This window comes from Apodemus sylvaticus, chromosome 11 (assembly GCF_947179515.1).
Source record: "Apodemus sylvaticus chromosome 11, mApoSyl1.1, whole genome shotgun sequence".
NCBI classification, from domain to species: Eukaryota; Metazoa; Chordata; class Mammalia; order Rodentia; family Muridae; genus Apodemus; species Apodemus sylvaticus.
In genome coordinates this window covers 79,891,581-79,913,936 of record NC_067482.1, presented here as the reverse complement: position 1 = coordinate 79,913,936, position 22,356 = coordinate 79,891,581, and the positions used below count along the sequence as shown (strand labels likewise).

General features: G+C 42.4%; 1 protein-coding gene across 5 annotated transcripts in view; it reads left to right on the top strand.

Annotated features, from left to right (window-relative positions):
• The window catches only part of Nf2 (NF2, moesin-ezrin-radixin like (MERLIN) tumor suppressor), an 86,537-nt gene that overhangs the window by 29,854 nt on the left and 34,327 nt on the right, over positions 1-22,356 (top strand). For 3 of the 5 annotated variants that reach the window (XM_052199730.1, XM_052199729.1, XM_052199731.1), the window contains exons 3-8: positions 1,255-1,377; positions 3,888-3,971; positions 13,259-13,327; positions 15,407-15,489; positions 18,271-18,346; positions 21,696-21,830. In XM_052199730.1, the coding sequence (XP_052055690.1) occupies positions 1,255-1,377; positions 3,888-3,971; positions 13,259-13,327; positions 15,407-15,489; positions 18,271-18,346; positions 21,696-21,830 (570 nt within the window). The remainder of the gene's footprint in view (positions 1-1,254; positions 1,378-3,887; positions 3,972-13,258; positions 13,328-15,406; positions 15,490-18,270; positions 18,347-21,695; positions 21,831-22,356) is intronic. The other 2 variants (XM_052199734.1, XM_052199732.1) reach the window with 1 other exon arrangement.

Below are 22,356 nucleotides of genomic sequence, written 5' to 3'. Positions count from 1 at the left end.
TATGACTTAAGGAAGCTGCCCTCTAAGGGGTTCATATCCTCACACAAAGACATCCCCATCCATTTTCCTGGCCACCCAACACTGAAGATGGCTGGAGAATAGGGCCCAAGGACCCCTGATTCCTAAAGTCAGTCCGTGTCTAACTCTGACTCTAAATGTTACCCCTATCAATGTTACCACTGACGTTATCTACTGCATAATATGATGACCAACAAAAGTCACTTGTCTCACTAGTATTAAGTGAGGTATTCAAACTGTGTTCAGAGCATGTATGTGGTGAACTCCTTCATGCTTAGAACTCCTGTTGGTTGTCAGTTTCACATGGTCACTCCAATGATTAGAAACTCAGTGCCACAAAGAGCCAGTGTCTAGGAGGGCAACCTAGATTAGGTTTATTTTAAATCCCTTAGGGACTGCCACTGGAATTTGGGCAGGCATGTGGAGAGTTATATATCAGCAACAGCAAAGCTTTTTATATCTTTTTATGATTCTCAGCAAAGTGAATTTTAAATCATACCTGAGTGTTAGCCAAATGGATATTAGATTGGGGGCATCAGGAGTCATAGAACCTGCTGCTCAACAGAAATAAATTATGACACATGTTAATGGAGCCTGGTAGCATGCTTATGTCCTGAAATGGAATTCACTCTGGAGACCAGATGGTCCAAGCTTTTCAGGGGGTGGGTGGGATTGTAAAGGGAAGATTAAAGGCGATGGTTTACTTACTGCACTGCAAGCATTTTGTGGCCATCTCTGGAAAATTCCAGGAACAAAGCATTGCCATGATGGATATGTTTCACTTCTAGTATTCATAACATGTAAATGATCTCAGAAATCTAGTTTATTGTGTTTAAGCTATATTCCAGTGAAACCTATGAGTGTAGGCAATAAAACAAGAACAGAGGCAGATGTTGTTATTTCAGTCTTCCATAAACAATAATGTCCAAGATCTTAGAGTTGTAGATTCTTGTTTGTAACCATTTTCTGTGGCTTTGAGAATCCTGGTGCTGTCACTGCAGCTCCGCTTACCCCGTGGGTTATTGATTGATTTGGTTCAGAACCCCTGCATGAAGTGGATATTATAACCTGCTATGGATGGCTCTGTGAGTGCTTCCAACTGTAGAAACAGCCTTTAGGAAATGGGAGGAATGTAATGGGAAGGGATTTTCTGCCTTCCCTGCAAAGCATGCTTTGAAGGTTGTACATGAAGAAGAGGGTCCAGCACAGCATGTTTTTTGCTCTGCAATTCTGCAGGTGTTGGATCATGATGTTTCGAAGGAAGAACCAGTTACCTTTCACTTCCTGGCCAAATTTTATCCTGAAAATGCTGAGGAGGAGCTAGTTCAAGAGATCACACAACACTTATTTTTCTTACAGGTACACTAGCCTATTCTATCTCCCCCCCCCTCCCTCTATGGCCTTAAGAGGACTAATCCGGGTATGGTTTCAGAAGCAGACTGGGGGAGTTGACCACAAACAGTTCCACACTGCAGAAAATGTTCTGCCTCCAAATAGACAGTCCTTTGGTTCAGTAATGGAAAAAAAATCTTCAGAATAGAACTTTACCCAAGCAATGAGAATTGGTGTCAGATGAAATTGCAGAGGTGTGATGATAAAGAATAGACAGTTACCCAGTATAAATCCTCCATGAAGATGGATCCCTATTTCTTTTAGCTAACTTAAAAGTTCTCTGACATTATAAAGAAAAGCCTCAGAGGCTTAGCGAAAAGTTCCTTTAAAGTTCAAGATCTGGGTCATTGAGGCAGGACTTTTGAATGCCAGTGACTCTTGGTCTGTCCCATGTCTAAGGTGTTTCAGACAGTCTGTTCTATGCTACTCTGGGTATATATTTCATTTCCTCCTTTTCAGAGTGCAATCCCCTTAAAGATAGGCTCACTAAATATGCAGCCAGCATTCTTTTTTTGTTGTTGTTGGTTTTTTTGGGGGGGGGGGGGCGGTTGGATTTGTTTTTTCGAGACAGGGTTTCTCTGTTTTCCCTGGCTGTCCTAGAACTCACTCTGTAGACCAGGCTGGCCTCGAACTCAGAAATCCACCTGCCTCTGCCTCCCAGAGTGCTGGGATTACAGGTGTGCGCCACCACCGCCCGGCTTGCAGCTGGCATTCTTAAGTTATTGTTCAACCAAACTGAAGAAATAATAAGTGTTCCAGAATTATAGGTTGACCATGTAGGAGCACAGTGAGGTGGTTCGTCTAAGGGTGGAAACCTTGCTCTGTCACAGCCAGAGAGCCTCTCAGTTTCATGGCTTTGTAGTGACTGATGCCTGAGCTGCTTATGTGCCTTAAGATGCCCACTGTCTGTGATGTAAAGGATATAACGATTAATTACATTGATTTCCCAGAATTATATCAGATTTTTACACAATCCTTGTACTTTGGAATCTCTGTGTATTGTGTTCATGATGTAGTATGTGAAATGTAATATTACCCTCCAAATAATGTTGTATTGTTTTGTTGGAGAAGAGATTCTCACTACGTAGCCAAGGCTGGCCTTGAGCTTAAGATGTTTTTGCCCCTGCTTTTCAGATTCTGGGATTATAGTATGTGTGCCCCCATGCGTGGCCAAAGAAATCTGTATGTGTGTTTTAGGTTAAAAGGTAGCCCTTTCAGATTGTTTTTGTGTTATGGCTGCTTTTTTATCTCTTTGTAAAGGAACTAGGAGATTTGAAGTCTCACTGCTTCAGAACAGCTCAGCTTTCATTTTTTCTTGGCTTTAAAGCCTGGGGAAAATTGCATGTGTGACTGAAGCCACATAAAGATTCTTTGGGGGTTGGGCTGCAGCTCTATAGATGAAATGCTTTCTTCGTATTCAGGAAGCCTTGGGTTCTAACCCCAGCACTGTATAAACAGAACATAGTGTGCTTTTGTAATCCACAGGAGAGTCAGTAGTCATCTTCTATTATAGAGAACTGAAGACAAGCTTAAGCTACACGAGACTTAGTGTTGTAGGAATGGCTTTCCTGTGCACACTTGGGGCAGCACCTGTCCCTCCTCTGACTTTGGCTTGATTTTCCCTTCCTGTTGAAATGTTAGTTTGTTTTTGTGACTAAGGAAGGCAACATTTACTACTATGAATCTGAAAAGACAGTTGGCTTTGTTAGTGTACCCCTGCTTCCTGCGGCTTTCTTGTCCTTGTGTCTGGAACATCACACACTGCACCACTGTAAGAAATTAGGTGTAATGAGATATGTTAATTCAACATTATGGCTTAGGAATTATATTTCCTGAGCCTCATGTGTACTTAAAAGTTGAATCGATCAAATTTTATTGCTTCCTTTTTCCTTAGAGCAGCACATTGGAAGCGATGACTTTTTTCTACAGTCATAATTCAGTGGCCTTGGTGACTTTTGTCTTATGAAGATTTGAAAGTGCACTCCATCTCCTGCAATTCTGTGAGTGCGCCCAGGCCAGCACTGAGACAGAAGGTTCAGTGACCCTCGGCTCTCATCAGCCACCTTGTCAGTCTCCGCTGTAATCAAGCACAGGAGGAGGATTTTGTTGTTGTTTGGTTGGTTTTTCGAGAGTGTTTCTTTGTGTGATCCTGGATGTCCTGGAACTCACCAGACTGACCTTGAACTCAAAGATCCCCCTGCCTCTGCCTCCCCAGTGCTGGGAGTAAAGATGTGCGCCACCACTGCCTGGCAAACACATCTTACTGACTTTTGTGCAGCTGTCTGTCTTACTGATTGTTTCTCGGTGGCTGAACTTTCAACTGGTCTGCAACATTTTTAAAAAAAGTTCCCTTTGTCAGAAAATCATTAACAGGCTGCTTTGTTAATTGAGGCGAACAGCCCTCATTTAGAATACCCTGCAACCATCTGTTGTCATCCACACATGCCACTGCCTATCTCCCTCTTTGCCCCTTTCAGGTGAAGAAGCAGATTTTGGATGAAAAGGTCTACTGCCCTCCTGAGGCATCCGTGCTCCTGGCGTCATATGCTGTCCAGGCCAAGGTGGGTGCAAAGAAAGGGGAATGTGCTCTTCGTCAGCATTAACTCCACAGGATGCTTACGCTCTTCCAGTTCTTTGAATTTTGGGGACTTTAGAACAACTTGCCCCCAAAATGAGATGTCATGAGACTTGGGTATCTATTGTTACTGCCTCAACGTCTTTATATTTTGTATAAGTTCATGTGTGTTATGTACTATGTGACAAGCATATCATTCTAATGACTTACAATTCATTCTAAGTGAATTCATTTAAAAAGATGAATTTTCTGTGTAATCTCATGCACATGTGGCTCATTAAATTCATCACATCAGCTTCATTTTATTAGTCAGGAAAAGTTAATTTATGGTCTCTAATTATGATCAAATGAGGCCTTTAGGTCAGCAAGACCCATATCCTCCATCAAAACTCATCTTTCCAGAGACTACATTCTTAGAAACCACACTCCTAGATACTGCAGGAGCTGGGTCTGCTGAGCCTGTTGGGCCCAGTGATGCAGTCTCATTAGCCTAAAATCATTCATTTTCCCATAGACATCAGACCAGGGATGGTAGGAGAGGAACATCTTTGAGTATTGGGTTTTCGTCCCATCTTATAAGGTCAGGTAGAGATTCAGCAAGAGTATTTCACGACCCTTGAATTTCCTACCTCAATCACATTTTAATGCAACTTCAGATCAAAGCTAGGAATGGCTTACTTGTCATTTGGGTTGGGAAATGAGTTTTGAAATGTGTATGCTGGTCAGGCCAGTAGAAGCACAGTGAGTTAATCATTTGGTGACTCATTAGTGACTGCTGAGTAGTCACAAGGATGGAACATGGGGCTTGTTAACTGTCAGATGCAGGCACTAGAGCAACTTCTGCCCTCAGTGAGTCTCCAAGGTAATTGGTACCTTCACAGGTAAAGCTGGAGACAGAATCTAAGGCTTTAGACTTATATTTTATGCCTTCCTTGAGTAAGGAGTAATTGAGAAAACAGAAAATGGGCGGCGGTTCAAGTGAAGCATATGCCCCTTTTATGTTGTGATCAAGGGTATTAGTGGAGGGGAGGGGCATCCTTTCAGCCCTAGTGCTGAACCATCATCATGGCTCTCAGTAGATCCACGCACATGCCCCGGAGGTGACCCCTCCTGCATGCATCCTCCTGTCTGACTCAAACCTGAGGGTACTGTCTCAGTCTCAAAGGTTTTGGGTCACAAATTCAAAGGCCACCTGTGTGGGGGCAGAAGGGTGTGGATCATTTTTCAAGGAACCAGCAGATGTTTGCTTGAACAGATTTCCCTGTAGGAAAGCCCTACTTATTTGGCTTCTGCCAATTTAGATGAAAGTGATTCACAGACAACATATGTGGTTCATATGGAGGCGGTGCTCTAACTGTCTTTTCCGGTGTCAAATTTAGGAATCTTACAAATAAAGGTAATCTCTAGCTTTTAAGTCTGTCTTTGGGCAGTGCACACCTTTAATACTAGGCAGGCAGGCAGGGCCCTGTAAGCTCCAGACCCAAGGGCTGTAAAATGAGGCCCTGTTTGCACTCAGGAAACCAGGGCTTACTGTAACTGTGTTACCAGTTTCTCTTGGACTTCTGCTTGATAGTGAGAGATATTTAAGTTAGGCCACCTCTTTGTTTAACAAAGCGTCCAACAGACTACTTCAGAAGATACCATGTGAAGTATTTTCTGGGAGCCAAGGCTTGTACAAACTTGTTTTCCTGGTGACAAGATTTAAGGTTAGAAAAGATGACTGAATTTTTCCAAAGTCACAGTCCTTTTACATTATTTCTATACTTATGGGATGCGCAGACTACGTTTTGTTTTTTGTTTTCATGGCAGGGGACTGAACCCACACACAGCCTTACACACGTGAGACAAGTGCTTTACCATAGAGTTACCTGCCTCTTCATGAAGAGTGAAGCAGACAGGGAAGGAGGGTAGAGCCAGGCTGGAGACCCAGGTGTCTGGGCCGCCTGACCCAGCGCTTTGTTCCTGCCCCTTACTGTCTAGTGAGGCATATAGGGGTCAGGCAGTAACTCTCACTAAATTCTAGTTTTGTTTACAAGATAAAACAACTTTATCTGAACGTTTTTCAGTAAGCCACACTACCTCTTTCTCTTATATAGTTTATTTTTTCCCAACCTTTATGAAACAGAAGCTCTATAGAATTAATGAGGAGGGGTTGGAGAGATGGCTCAGCAGTTAAGAGCACTGACTGTTCTTCCAGAGGTCCTGAGTTCAATTCTCAGCAACCACATAGTAGCTCACAACCATCTGTAATGGGATCCAATGCCCTCTTCTGGTGTGTCTTAAGACAGCTACGGTGTATTCATATACATAAAATAAATAAATCTTTAAAAAAAGAAATATGGAGGGGAAATGTATTTGAGTTCGTTAACACATGGAATGTAATTGTGCAAATGGATTCATTACAGTATTTCAGCTGTTGGAATGATATAGATATACTTAACCTTAAACCATAAAGAAACCACTAACTTCAATTTATAAATACAAATAAATTTAACAACCACATTTCTTGGTTCAAGCTTGATTTATGCTAGAATTAAAAGTGTGGACCAAACACATGACAAATGAGACAGTCTTGCAATTTTTAAGCTACCTATTGGGTCTTCTATAGACAATTTAGTGTTTCAATGTGTTTTCCTTTCTTTCTAAAATACGTTTGTACTGAGAATTACTAGGAGAGAATAGGATAGTATTTATGAATCTTGCTGCTGCCTGTAAACTCTTAACATTCAGAAGGAAGAAAAGAATAGTGGAAGTTAGAGTTGGAGAGGTGGCTCCGCAGTTAAGAACGCTCACTGTTTTTGAGTCAGACCTCTTTGCTTGTCAGCATCTACAGCTCAGCCTCAGTTCTGAAGGATCCAGTGCCCCTTCTGGCACTGATCTCTGAGGGAGAGTTCCTGCATATATGTGGCACACATATACTCACAAAGGCTCACACATACACATAAACTAAGAACAAATGAATCTGGCCAGGCATTGTGGTGCATGTCTTTAATCCTGCCACCTGGGAAACAGAGATAGGAGTCTCAGAATTCTAAGGCTAACCTGATCCACTTACCCAGTTCCAGGAGAGCCAGGACTACACAGACAGACCCTGTTTTAAAACAGAACAAAAGAACAATGGGGGAGAGAGAGAGAGAGAGAGAGAGAGAGAGAGAGAGAGAGAGAGAGAGAGAGAGAGAGAGAGAGAGAGAGAGAGAGAGAGATTGAAAAGTGATTGTTTTAGTCAGAGACTATGAAGGTCACACCTCAGGTAGTGGTTGGATATAGGAGAGGACGAACTTAAAAATGTCTATGAAGGGCTAGGCATGGTGGCACACGCCATTAATTTTAGCACTTGAGAGGCAGATGCAAGTGGATGTCTGTGAGTTCTAGGCCAGACTGGTCTACAGAGTAAGTTCCAGGACAGCCAGGGCTATACAGAAAAACCCTGTTTTGAACACCCCCCTCCTCATTTTTTTTCTTGTATAGTAGGGGACAGGAGATAAGATTACTTGCCTAGCATGTACTAAACCCTGGATTTTATCCCTAGCAGCAGGAACTGCAGAGTGGTGGTTTATGTGTGTAATCCCAGAGGCAGGAGTATTAGGAGTTCAAAGTCATCCTCTGTTATATAGCAAGCTTGAGTTGAAGGCCAGCTCAGACAGATTCTGTTTACAAACCAGGATGCAGGCTTGGTGATACATGTCTTTAACCCCAGCACTTGGGAGACAGACCCCATCTCTCTGAGCTCAAGACCTGCCCACCTGGTCTACATAGTGAATTCCAGGCCAGCCAGAGCTACACAGTGGGACTCCAGAGCCCAGTAAATTTCATATATGTAAAATTTTTCTTCAAACACTACATAAATGCCCTCTAGAACTGTGTTCCAATCTAACTTCAGTAGCAGGATGTGCGAATACTTGCTTTTGCACATTCTTTGCAATAATAATCAGTCTTTTAAAGTTTTGCTTGACCTGTTTCAAAAAAAATTGTATTAAAAATTTACATAGCTTTGCTATGGTACTAAGAATCTCAGGGATTAACTGGTCGTCTGCTCATTTTTCCTCTGCAGTGGCAGTTTATGACTTGCCCTTTTTCTATGGTGTTTTTGTCTCTTTCTGATTGATTTATAGGCGCTTATCTATAATGATAGCAACCTTTGTCTGCTATTACGAGCAAGGTTTAAGCATGATCTCACTGACCGATATGGTGCCCACCTTCTCTTATCTGGCCTTTTATGGATTTTTGCTTATAGGTTTAAATTTTCAATACCTATGGAATTTAGTGACTATGTGCAATCAGAATCTATTTTACACAGACAGAAAGAAAGAAGAAAGAAAAGTAGAAAAAAGGCAAACCTTTGTTTTATTAAAACCTATTCAGAACATTTTGTCTGATCTTTCATTGAATGTGCAGAGAGGAGTTTGGTACTATCCAGAAAGAGACTCTTAACTTTTCAAGTGGCTAGGCCTAGCTCCTTGGGACTCTGAGGAAGGAGAATTTCTTGACCCCATGAGTTTGAGACTAGCCTAGACAATATGGGAGATACTAGCCCACCTAACTTCCTGCAAATAGAAGGAGGAAAAACAAAAACAAGAAAACATACTTAGAGGGCTGCTTAAGTGGTGAGCTTTGGCTTCTACAGAGGTCAGACTCAGCGAATACTCTGCCCTATTCACAGCCCCAAAGTAGCAAACGTCAAATTTTAGAGAGTGGTCGCCCCTTGAAAGAATTTGATCCTTAAAAAATGAATTGTATTATTTGTTTATTACTGTGTATACATGCCTGCTGTAGTATGTATGTGGAGGTTGGAGGAATACTTACAGGAGTCAGTCCTCTCCTCTCACCATACGGTCCTGGGGATTGAAGTCTCTTATCAGACACGACTACAGGCACATTTACTTACTGTGGTAACTCACAGGTGTTCATGGGGTGGTGGTGGTGGTGGTTGGCTGTCCCAGAACTCACTCTGTAAACCAGGCTGGCCTTGAACTCTGAGATCCACCTGTCTCTGCCTCCTGAGTGTTGGGGTTAAAGGCATGCGCCACCACTGCCTGGAATTTTTTTATATTTAAAAAATTACATTTATTTATTTATTTTATTTGGCAGGAGTGGGATGGGATGCAACTCCTGTACCGAGGCATGGATGTAGAGGTCTCAGGACGACTTTCGTGAGTTCTCTCACTCCATAATGGGTTCCTGGGCTAGAAATCCAGTCATTAGGCTTGGCAGCAAGTACCTTCAACCACTGAGCTTATTCGCTAGCCCAACCATTTTTTTAATTTTTAATTTTTTATGCCTATGGGTATTTTGCTTGCATATACATCTGTGTACCATGTGCATGCAATGTCCAAGGAGGCCAAAAGAAAGCACCTAGAAGATACTCTGGAACTGGAGTTACATACAGTTGTGAGCTGCCATGTGAGTGCTGGGTGTCGAACCTGGGTCCTCTATAAAAGCAGCAAGCCTTGTCTACAGCCTCCCCCCCCCCAAGAATTTTATCTTAATTGTCAGTTTCTCAAAGTGATTGATATTTGAAGATTTATTTTATGTATGTAAGAACACTGTAGCTGTCTTCAGACACACACCAGGAGAGGGCATCGGATCCCATTACAGATGGTTGTGAGTTCCCACATGGGAATTGAACCCACGTCCTCTGAAAGAGCAGTCTTAACTGCACTGTTAACTGCTGAGCCATTTTTCCAGCCGCAGCTCCCCTCACCCCCCTTCTTGAATTTAAATTCAAGTGATTTATAAGGGGCAGTATAAGACCAGGCTTTTTGGCCTCTGAAATGTAGGCAATTTAGGGTTGGGTTTTTTATTGTTTTGTTTGTTTGTTTTGTTTATTTAATGCAAGAATACCAAATGATGAATATAACATTCAGCACAGGCCCACACAGCAGCAGACCTTTGAAACTCCAGCTTTCTTACTTTCAAAGCAAATTCACCTTGATCTAATCAGAATTCTGTTTCATAAAAAGATGAGAAGTCATTAACATCTGTAGAGTGGTATAGCTTTCTTTTATATTTACTGCCACCACCCCAGCATTTCCCCCCTTTGTTTTTTAAATAGACATTTAAATAGACATCAAGGTAGCTTTAATGTTCGGAGGGGAGTTGGCCTAGTGAAGAAGCTCTTTGAGCAGAATCTCCACTGCTTCTGCATTGCTCAGTGTAATATATTTGATCAGTGTGGTAGCTGAGAATTTGGTATAATTTAATAATGGGGGTTGTTAATCTTGCAAGCCTTTGCACCCTGAACTTACAACTTTAACTTTGCATATCTGCTTACTTTTGCGTTAAAATTTGGTTGGCAAGTGTTGAAAGGCTTGCAAATGCAACTAGCATGGCTCTCAATCATAACCTGTGACATCCTACAAGACGCCATAGAGCTCATCCTGACGTCCAGGATCTGGCATGGACTCTCCAGATGCTTGCCTGGATTCTTTTACTGTTTGTTCTTTGCTTTACAGGTGAGAAGCCAGGGCTTAAGAGGCGTGCCTTACAGCAGCACGCAAGATTTCTCTCCAGTGCTCTCACTTCAGAACCAACTTAGGCTTGGAAAGATTTGATCTATTTTATTTTATTTTTGAGGCAGGGTTTCTCTGTATTTTTGGCTGTCTTGGAGCTCAGTCTGTAGACTAGGCTCATCTCTAACTCAGATCTGCCTCCAAAGTGCTGGGGTAAAGGCATGTGCCACCATCATCTGGCTTTTTTTTACATTTAAAGAAAATTATTCTTTTATGTCTGTAAATGTTTGCCATGGTGTTTGTGTGTGCACTCTGTGCATGCCTGGTGCTGGCTTTCCTGGAACCGTAGGCTCCCAGCACCTACATGGTGGCTACTATACTGACATCTGAGCTACCATACATCTGAACAATGCAGACATAGTGGAGGTTCTGCCGAAAGAGCTTCTTCACTGGATCAATTCCTCTCATAACAATAAAGCTATCATGATACTCAGGAGACAGCAGGTATTGGCAAGGATGTGGAGAAAGAGGAACACTCCTTCACTGCTGGTGGGATGGCAAACTGGTACAACCACTCTGGAAATCAGTCTGGAGGTTCCTCAGAAAACTGGGCATAACACTTCCGGAGGACCCTGCTATACCACTCCTGGGCATATACCTAGAGGATTCCCCCTTCATGCAATAAAGACACATGCTCCACTACGTTCATAGCAGTCTTATTTATAATAGCCAGAAGCAGGAAAGAACCCAGATGTCCCTCAATGGAGGAATGGATATAGAAAATGTGGTATATTTACACAATGGAATACTACTCAGCAATTAGAAACAATGAATTCATGAAATTCTTAGGCAAATGGTTGGAACTGGAAAATATCATCCTAAATGAAGTAACCCAATCACAAAAGAACACACATGGAATGTAATCACGGATAAGTGGATATTAGCCCAGAGACTCTGAATACCCAAGACACAACTCACATATCAAATCATTCTCAAGAAGAAGGAAGGAGAGGGCCCTGGTCCTGGAAAGGCTTGATGCAGCAATGCCGGGGATTACCAGGACAAAGAAGTGAGAGGGGTTTGATAGGGGAATGGGTGGAGAGAAGAGGGCTGATGGGAATCATGGGGAGGGGGGAACTGGGAAAGGGGAAATCATTTGGCATGTAAACAAAGAATGTAGAAAATAAAAAATGAAAAGAAAAAAAAAACAAAGGGGAATGATCCAGGTTCAATTCCCAGCACCCACCTCCTCAGGCACCAGGCACACATGTGGTGTATAGATACACATGTGTGCAAAACACTCATATACATAAAACAAAGTCCAGTTCTAGGGGCTCTGATGTCTTCTGGCCTCCCAAGGGTACCAGGCATATAAATGGGACATAGACATACATGCAGGTAAAACACTCACTCATACACATAAAATAAAATAAAATAAAACATTTTAATTAAAGAAAGGAGGTGGTTCAATGGGTAAGAGCACTTGCTATTCTTGCAAAGGATCCAGGTTCTATTCCCAGCACCCACATGGCGGTTCATTACCTCCTCAGGCAGCAGTACACATGTGTACAGATGCACAAACAGGCAAAACACTCATTCACATAAAATAATAAAAATAAATCTAAAAGTTTTGTTTTTTTTTTTTTAATTAAGAAAAGAAAAGAGAGGTAAGCCACTGGGCTGCAGAGCTGGCTCAGTGGTTAAAGGCACTTGCTGCCAATCCTACAACCTAAGCTAGATCCCTGGAACTCACAAGTACGTGGAAGGAAAGAGCTCACTCCATAGAAGCCCTACGGCATGCACCACCCCAAATAAATAAGTAAATGTAGAAGAGAGAGAAACCATTGACTGCTGACTGAGAAGAGATAGGCATTGTGCTTAGGTTCTATTTAGTTTTCTGCCTCTCTCACCTAATTTTTTTTGTAATTTGAGACAGGGTCTTACAATATAGCCCTGGCTAACCTCTAACTCATAGCTGCCTCTGCCTCCCGAGGGCAGGGACTAAAGGTATTCATCACTATGCGTAACCCCCAGTCTCTATATCTGGGACTGGGGGTTGAACCTACGGCTTTATGCATGATAAGGCAAGTGCTGTCCCCACAGAGCCACATCCCAGCCCATTTGATTTTGGATGATTCTCTGATCTAAGTTTTCTAGGAAAGAAAGGAATATATTTTTGTTTTAAATCAGGCAATAGACAATAAGAGTTGTTGCCTCTGGAGGAGTAACGTAGATCGCTGGCCCCTCTAGTGATCTATCTGCTCCACAGCTTTGGCTGTATGAGTTAACCTTTTATTTGTTTCTTTGTGCAATAGGAATGGCAGTGTTGAAATAAGAGCTTTCCAAAGCAACTTTCAGAGCCTTGAGCAAAAGTTATTAAAAATATTGTTTGCATTATCTCTGGTCCCACCTTGCAGTTGGCTCCAATTACCAGCTACTTAGAGGCATTTGTAGGTAAGGCTCTTATCATACTTGCTAATCACAACTTTCACAGTTGTGTTTTGTTGTTTCCATTACAAAGCTAATGTTGGAAGCGACTGCTTTCTTTGAGGGTTAGGAAACAGACTACATTTCCATACAGATGTCACATTCCTGTTAGCACATCACCCATCCAGCTCTTATGGGATTTTTGCAACTCTGCTCATAGATGTAATCAGCTTTGTATTTTCCTTCAAGGATAACAAACTGGCAAGGTTGAAATCTTGTCTTCAGAATTGAATTGCTCCCTGGAACTGGGAGGAGGGACCAACCGAATTGAGCCTTGATCAGGAATGACAGTAGTCCTTAGAACCTCAACCGCCCTCTCTCTCTCTTTTCTTTCCAGTTTGGCGACTATGACCCCTCTGTGCACAAGAGAGGATTTTTAGCCCAAGAGGAATTGCTCCCGAAAAGGGTAAGAAATCAAATTCTCTGTTTGGGAAAAGAGTGTGGAATCTCAGCCAAGCGTGTTTACTCTCTCTCTCTCTCTCTCTCTCTCTCTCTCTCTCTCTCTGTGTGTGTGTGTGTGGTACATTCCTGTGAGTGTACAGGTGTGTGTATGTTTTTACACATGTAGAGCAAAAGCTGGGTTCCAAGTGTCTGCCTCTATTGTTCTTTCCTTATTGTCTTGAGGGAGGTTCTCTTGACTGGAAGCTCTCATTTAGACCAGGTTGGCAGCCAGTGTCCTTTCAAGATCTGCCTGTCTATATCCCTAAGTGCTGTGGTTACAGACGTGTACAGGCATGCCTGAGCTTTTTTTTAAATGTTTTTATTTATTTTTTTGAGAATATATATTATATACATATTATATGTAATAGTAAAATACAATTAATATATGTTTTTTTTTTTTTTTTTTGAGACAGGGTTTCTCTATGTAACCCAAGCTGTTCTGGAACTCACTCCATAGACCAAGTTGGCTTTGAACTCGCAAAGGTCTGCCTGCCTCTGCCTCTCAGGTGCCAGAATTAAAGGTGTACACCATCACTACCACTACCTAGTTTATTTGATCATGATTTTTTTCCTCCCCCAAATTCTCCCAGGTCTTCCCCTATCTCCTTACCTATAAGTAAGGGTTTCTATTCCTGCACAAACATCATAACCAAGAAGCAAGTTGGGGAGGAAAGGGTTTATTCAGCTTACATTTACATTTTGCTGTTGGTCACCAAAGGAAGTCAGGACTGGAACTCAAGCAGGTCAGAAAACAGGAGCTGATGCATAGGCCATGGAAGGATGTCACTTTCTGGCTTGCTTCCCCTGGCTTGCTCAGCCTGCTCTCTTATAGAACCCAAGACTACCAGCCCAGGTATGCTACCACCCACAAGGGGCCCTCCCCACCTGATCACTAATTGAGAAAATGTCTTACAGCTGGATCTCATGGAGGCATTTCCTCAACTGAAGCTCCTTTTTCTGTGATAACTCCAGCCTGTGTCAAGTTGACACAAAACCAGCCAGTACACTATCCAACTTCATGTTCTATCTTTCTCTTAAATAAAAACAACAAAAGCAATGGATTATTCTTATCACATTATTTATTTTTTATTTTTTTGGCTAGCTACTCCTGAGTCTTGCTGTCTATGGTATAGTTGATACACCCAGTGGTCATTCCACTTGAAAAAGTTTGATTTTTCATCTCCCAAGAGCTATCGATTCCTAATAGCTTCTTTATGTCTGTCAGCATTGGGGATTCAGACTGAAGCCCCATGTTTACAGAGCAAGTACTTTTACCTTCTGAGCTTTCTCTCTAGCCCCTGTTCTTTGAGACAGGCTCTTACTCTGAGCTGCCTGTGAACTCAATGTCCCCTTACCTCAGTCTCCTGAGTACTGGAATTAGTGCTGCACACAGTGGTTCACATCTGAACTTCCAGTATTCGAGGGACAGAGGCAAGTTTAAGGCCAGGCTGGGCTACAGAGTGAGGTTTGGTCTCAAAACAAAAAAATAGCAGGAGTTTGTGGCTGGGCAGTGGGGGCATACGCCTATAATCTCAGCACTCTGGGAGGCAGAGGCAGGTGAATTTCTGAGTTCGAGGCCAGCCTGGTCTACAGAGTGAGTTCCAGGACAGCCAGGGCTATACAGAGAAACCCTGTCTTGGGGCTGGGGGTGGGGGGTGGGGGTGGGGGGGTGGTGTATCATCTGTCACTGGGTAATAAAGGCTTTCCCCCAACTCTTCCCCTGCCTTCCCTGTCCTTTGATGACTTGTGCAGTAGACGGCCAGTGAGTAAGCACTGCTCTACTGTCAGGGGTGTCCCCAGCGGCAAATGGAGACAGCCTAGCCCAGGAGTGTACTTAGGTTAAGGAATCCTGCGGCTTGCAGGTTGATCCTCTAGTGAGCAGTGCTTGTTTACACACCCACCTCTGGGTGTGAATATCACTGCATGCAGCTTTTTAAAAATAGCTCTGTTGTTTTGTAAAAATGAACCATAATTATAAAAATGGCAAACAATACCCAGACTTGCTTTGCATGTGGGCTTTTTTCTTTTGCTGTCTTTTTGGTAGGTGATAAATCTCTATCAGATGACTCCGGAAATGTGGGAGGAGAGAATTACTGCTTGGTATGCGGAGCACCGGGGCAGAGCCAGGTGAGGCTGCTTCATCCTTGTTTTATGTTTCTTCATGCCTCCTCCCTACCCTTAAAGAACTATCCTGAAGTATATACAGGAGAAGCAAGAGCTGGAATAAAGTTGCTCTTCAGTTTTGTATGCATCATTATTGTATGTTGCTTTAAAAAAATAAAAGGGCCTGTGCCACTCTGGCCATGTGTCTCAGCAGCACAGTGCTTCCCTAGCACGTGTAAGACCCTGGACCCATGGTGCCCAGCCCAGGCTGCACTCGGGCAGTTTACTTTAACTCTCTTCGGTAGCCCTTTGTCTTTGCATTCAGGCACGTGTGGATGGCGGTGAGGACATCTGCATGCTTTCCCCTTTTCAGGAAGCTCTGCAGTGCACAGGCTCATGTTGTCACACCGTTGTGCAATCCAGAGGGTAGATTCTTGGAAAAGAGTTGGTGGTGAAAGGAAAGGAATATTTTGTGTTTTGACAGGTGACACTAAATTGTTCTCTGGAAAATTTTTTACCTTTTGGCACATGTCCATCAGTAGTGTTAGTAGAATGCTCCCACCACCCTCTGTTTTCAGTCACTCTGCAATTTTACTAAATTAAAATTAAAACACAAGCTGGGTGGTTGTGGCACATACCTTTTATCCCAGCACTCAGGAAGCAGAGGTAGGTGTTCTCTGTGAGTTCGAGGCCAGCCTAGTCTACAGAATGAGTTCCAGGACAGCCAGGGCTACAAACAAAAAAATTAAAACACTAAAATGTGTAGCTTGTTTTAAGTATTCCCTTCAGCTATTGTTCATCTTTGCCCTATCCCGATCCTTCAAATGAGCTTCCTGCTATATTTTTTCTTCAGATTTATTTTGTGTATATGGATGTCTTTCCTACCTGTGTACCATGTATGTGCCTGATGCCTGAGGAGGCCAGACTCAGAGGGCACTGGGACTGAATGGTTGTGGGGCTCTGCGTGGGTACTAGGAATTACCCAGGCCCTCCAGAGGAGCAGTTAGTGCTCCTAACCACTGAGCCATCTCTCTAGCTCCTGTATCTTTATATTTTGTTTATACCCACAAAATGGACAGATTACGAGTACACTGCTTGATTATTTACCACAAAATAGTAGAAGAAATAGACCGTGACTTCTCAGTTTCCTTCCTCCCCAAAGATAACTAGTTCCCAATTTCTTTCTTTTTCTTTTTGAGTCATTGTGTAGCTCTGGCAGTCCTGGAACTGACTGTTCCCCAGGCTGGCCCACACCCACAGAAATAAATCCACCTGCCTCTCCCCTCAGTGCTGGGATGAAAGGCTCGTGAAACCTTGCCCAACCCAGTTCCTCTATTTCTAATTAGTGTTCCCGTAGATCACTGTTGCTCATTGATTTTTTTCTTTTGTTTTGTTTTTATTTTTACATACCATTGTTCTATTACTATTTTGTAGTGCTGAGGATCAAATACAAGGTCTCTCCTATGCTAGGCATGTAACTATTCTATCACTGAGCTACACCCAGAAGCCACCATCACCCATTTTAAAACTTTAGATAAATAAAACCAATTTCTATTTTTTTGGGGGGGGGGATTTGGTTTTTATCCAGGGTTTCTCTGTATAGTCCTGGAGCTTACTCTATAGACCAGGCTGACCTCGAACTCAGAAATCCGCCTGCCTCTGCCTCCCAGAGTGCTGGGATTATAGGCGTACGCCACCACTGCCTGGCCCCAATTTCTATTTTTATTGCCACCTTTTTTTTTCCAGATCATCTTGTGAGATTTGAGTACATGACATGTAGCAAATTTTTCTCATTTTCATGACTGTGCAGAATTCCAGTATATTAGTATAACAGATTATTTATCCCTTCTACTGTTGAAGGACCCTTAGGTTGTTGGGTTGTTTCTTGGATTTTGCTGTTACCGGTAATGTTGAACAGTTTCCCAAAGTAATTGAGTCATTTTGCATCAGCAGTGTATGTGATTTCTGGCCCTGCCACCACCTTGCCAACACTTGGCATTCTCTCAGGCGAATTGTTTAAATCCATTTGAGAGTGTTTTGAGATGAGAGAGAGGACAAGGACAAGGTCACAGGGAAGCTTAAGTTAAGTCACTTCAGTCCTTTTACCTCTGGGGAGCTTTCTGCAAGTCACTGCTACGTCCAGAGCTTGCTTTAAACCTGACATACAGCACTGAAATGTTCACCTCCTGGCCTGGGTCTTAGACTCAGCTAGTTCTTGCCTTAACCCTTCAACAGTAACCCAAGAGACAAAACCAGGAAAGTGGGTGCTGTCAGCTGGCTTCCAGAAAAGCTTCTTCATCACTAAAGCCTCTAGGTTAAAGTACACAGAGACAAGACAGTGACTTCATTTGAGGCCGAAAAGAATGAATGCACTGTGGCTTTGTTTTTTTGTTTGTTTTATTTTTGTTTGTTGGTTTGTGTGTTTTTTGCCAATGCTAGGGATGGAACCTAGAGCTTTGTGCATGCTGAGTAAGTGCTGTGCTACTGACTTATAATCCCAGCCCCCACGGTCTCTTTTTTAAAATCACTTGAGACAGATGTCACTATTTACCAAGGCCAGAGTGTGAAATTGAAGCCAAGAGTCAGTGTAATGAGTCTGTTTTCTTATTTTCACAGGGATGGGAAATTCTGCTTGTGTTTAATAGACTCTGGGTTGAGAAAAGTGTTGCTGGTGTCTGGTCTGTCTCATCCACTGCAGGTCCTGTCTGTCTCAGCATAGACATGTTCAGAATTTGCCTTGGCCAGCGTTTGTCCTCCATCCTCATCATTTAGCCATAATAATGGTGTCTTCCATTCTCCTCACAGGGATGAAGCTGAAATGGAGTATTTGAAGATAGCTCAGGACCTGGAGATGTATGGGGTGAACTACTTTACAATCCGGGTGTGTTGATTCCTTCCCAAGTTCCCTGGCTCTCAGAGACACTGAGTAGAGGCCACACAGGCAGATAGATGGGTTACTTCCTCCTCCCAGGGTAACTCAGAGTCTCTTATGGTTCAATAATAAAAAAGAAAAGGGGAAGACAGGGGTCAAGTGTATGGTTTTTCATTTGGGGCTTCAAATTAGATTAGAGGTAATTAAGTGTCAGTGTTACCCTGAGGTACTCAGTCCTGGTTCTTTTCTCAGCAGAGACCTGTTGGAATGTTGGCTATGTAATGTTTGATTATTCTGACCTCTTGGGAGATCCAAGGAGCACCTGGAAATAGTGTCTTTCCCAGGGGCCCACTGAAAGTAAGGCTGTTCTCAGAGATTCCTAATTTGTTTGAGTGGAACTCCTGTTCTCACTGTGAGTCTAATTAGTTTTCTATTCAGACCATTAATGGTCCCCAGGCCTCTGGGAACCAGTGCCTCTGCAAAGGAAGGCATTTGTGTTCTGTTCAGGTCTGGCCCTAGAGCATGCTTTTCGCTTGTTGGGGATTTGGCTGCTGGCTGCACATATTCATGGCTTCTTCCAAAGGAGTACATGCGATGTACCCAAGCTTTTCGTTAGTGATAAGAGGATGTTATGAAGCATGGCCACAGATGAGTAGACATTACAGGTCAGCTGCAGCCACCCCCTTTAAACTCCCAGGTGCTCTTCGATTTCCTCTTTGGGTTCCTACAGTCTTTATGTTAACTTTGAGGAAATTGAATTAAGTTTGATTCCAGTATTCTAGGATAGCTTTCTACTTAATTTGTTTCCTAAATACAGGTTTTTGTGGACTTTTTTTTTTTGCATAAAAACCAGGGCACACTGAAATTATAGTATTATAATACTTTTATAATAAGCAAGTACTGAAAAGATAGTTAATTTGCAGCCGAACCTGAGTTCAGTTCCCAGCTCGAAGTTTGGGAGGCTCACAACTGTCTGAAATTCCAGCCCCAGAGGGATCTGATGCCTCTGGCCTCTGAGAGCACTTGAACTTATGTGCACAGATACAGAAATACATAACTAAATGCCATAAAAATAAAAACAAATCTTAAGGAAAAAAAGAATGCAGAATGTTCTTTTCTCATGTTTCATGAGGGCCAGTGAGACGGAGTAGGAGGTAGGCAGCTGTCGCCAGGCCTTACATGCTGAGTTCAGTCCATGGAATTCATATGGTGAGAGGAGAGAACTCTTATTCTTACTGTGAGGCACATTGTCTTATGATCTTCACATGTGTGCTGTAGCATAAGCATGCATTCACACAACACACACAAATTAGTGCTAAATAATTAAAAGTTTTATTAGTTTGTATTTGACATCTGTTTCTTTGAGGTTAGACTAATGCATTTCTGTGGTTTTGTCAACCCAGGTAACTTCTCTTGCCCATCACCAACATCAGTTGTTTAAAAGAAAAAAGCATTTGCAATCCTTAGAAAGTGAGTTTCTTGGGCTGGGCAGTGGTAACACACACTTTTAATCTGAACACTCAGAAGGCAGAGGCAGGCAGATCTCTGCGAGTTAGAAGCCAAGCTGGTCTAAAGAGTGAGTTCCAGAAGAGCTAGAACTACACAGAAAAACCTCTCCAAAAACCAAAACAGAACTTCTTTTTTTTTTTTTTTTTTTTTTTGGTTTTTTGAGACAGGGTTTCTCTGTGTAGCCCTGGCTGTCCTCGAACTTAGAAATTTGCCTGCCTCTGCTTCCCAAGTGCTACCTCCAAAGGCGTGCGCCACAACTGCCCAGACAAAACAGAACTTCTTACAAATTTATTTTGCTTATAGGAAGAAAAATAGTATATATGTATACTTTGTTATATTCATTTGTTTATCTATATTTATGGTTGTGGGCAGAGACAACATGCTAGAGTTCTCTTCTTCTACCAAGTGGGTCTTGGGGTCAGATTGAGGTCAGATTATCAGGTATATCAGTAAGCATGTTGATTGACTAAGCCATCTCAGCAGACCAAAAACCAGCTTCTTATTAAGGAATATTTCTACATTAATCAGATGAGCATTTACTAGTTTTTATGTTTTTTATGTTGAACAATAGACAAAGTAAAAGACATTTTAGTGACTTTGTGTTAGACATCTTAAATTCTATCATTAACTAGGACAGATAAATGACTAATACATTTTATTTTAACTGATAGATACTTGTGCATATTAATGGAGTACTGCGTGATTAACACAATTTCAGAGGTGTTATCCCTAAAAGTGTGTGAGTCAGAGCAAGAGTAGAATTCTTTCTATTTTTATTTAAACTAAATTATCAGAAACAAGGAAATACCTTATTTTCTATAAGGGGCTATGCAGATGTGAGAATACAAGCCTCACTCACTTCTGTCAGCACATCAGATTTAAAAACTTTGCAGACAAACAGAACACTCGCTGGCTGAGTGGTAGCCTCTGCTTTCATGTGTTAGGAGTAGAGCGATGTATCTTCAAGTGCGCCCTCCCTCTAACCCCTGCTGTTAGATTGGGACTTCTAGTCACAGCCCAAGCACCATCTTGGTTTGCAGAGCTGCTCTCCTTCCCTTGAGTCTTGTCTCACCTTCCTTGTTGTCAGCAAGGACGAGAGAACTGTAGTGTCCTCCTGTGTGGGAGGAGTTTCAGCTGCCCCTGCCTATGAGTACAGGGCAGTGGCTCCACACTGATCAGTGGTCCCCATAGCTTGGGACACGTGCCCTGAGCCTCTGACAGCAATAACTGTTGACCAGGACTGCTCTCAGAGATGTAGCATTCATATAGTTAATGAATGAAGAGTTTAGTGAAGGCCATATATACCCACCACCCATCCACTGCAGTTAATACCACCAATTTAGGGTATTATATAGTAAAACTACATAGAGCTGCATTTTAAGCTAAAGTTTGTCCGTTTAGTCCCTCGACCTAGACATTTCTTATAGAAATCCAACAAATTTAGTGTATGTGATGATGAAGATCAAATCCAGGGTCTTGTACATGCAGACAAGAATACTACCATTTCCTATAATGGGAGAAATGTCCAACATGTGGACTTTAGCTCTCCCTTTGATAATCTGGTTATTTGACTAGTACTCCCAACATTTAAATTGCCATTTCTTTAGCTACCAAGTGTCTGAATCCACAGCGATACTTGCAGGGGGCACACCAATCACAAAAATGTATTGTTTTGCTTCTGCTTCTCCAAATCCAGAAGCTGGAAACCTCCTGGGTTACAAGAGAGTCATGATTTCTGTTGGGACTTGTTGAAACTTGTCAAATAAACAGTGTGTGCCAGATTCTGTAGAAAGTTGAATAAAATCCCCAGGTGGAAGCTGACAACAGCTGCTCTTTATTGGCTCTGCAGAATAAAAAGGGCACAGAGTTGCTGCTTGGAGTGGATGCTCTCGGGCTTCATATCTATGACCCTGAGAACAGGCTGACCCCCAAGATCTCCTTCCCATGGAATGAAATCCGAAACATCTCCTACAGCGACAAGGAGGTAGGACATGTCTGTACTACAGGTACCATTTATGGTCCTGCCAAAGGTCTGTTCCCATTTCTCTTCTGCCCAAGCTTCCCAAGCCAGACCATCTCTTTGTTGGTGAAAGCCCTCTAATTCCCAGGCTTTAGAACTCTGGTTGTTGATTTTTAAAGTACTTAGAGAAAGTTTTGACATCCTTTTTTCTAAGAGCGTGGCTAAACCCTGCTATTGACTAACAAGGGAGTGAACAGCTCAGCCTGTCAGGACTAAGCCCCAAAGAACAGAAAGAAGGAAAAAAGGAACATTTTCTGATTATTTGGCCTTCGTTTCTTTATATTTTAAGTGTGATCTGTATTAAGCTTCTCCCTGTGTACTGTGTTTGGTGCATGTAGTAGAAAAGTGTACATGTGTACCTGCATGTAAATTTTTTTTTTTTTTTGTGGAGGGGAGAGGGCTTTGCTTTTTTTGTTTTGCTTTTAAACTGGGTTTCACTATGTAGTCTTGGCTAGCCTTGGACTTGCTATATAAACCAGGCCAGCCTTCA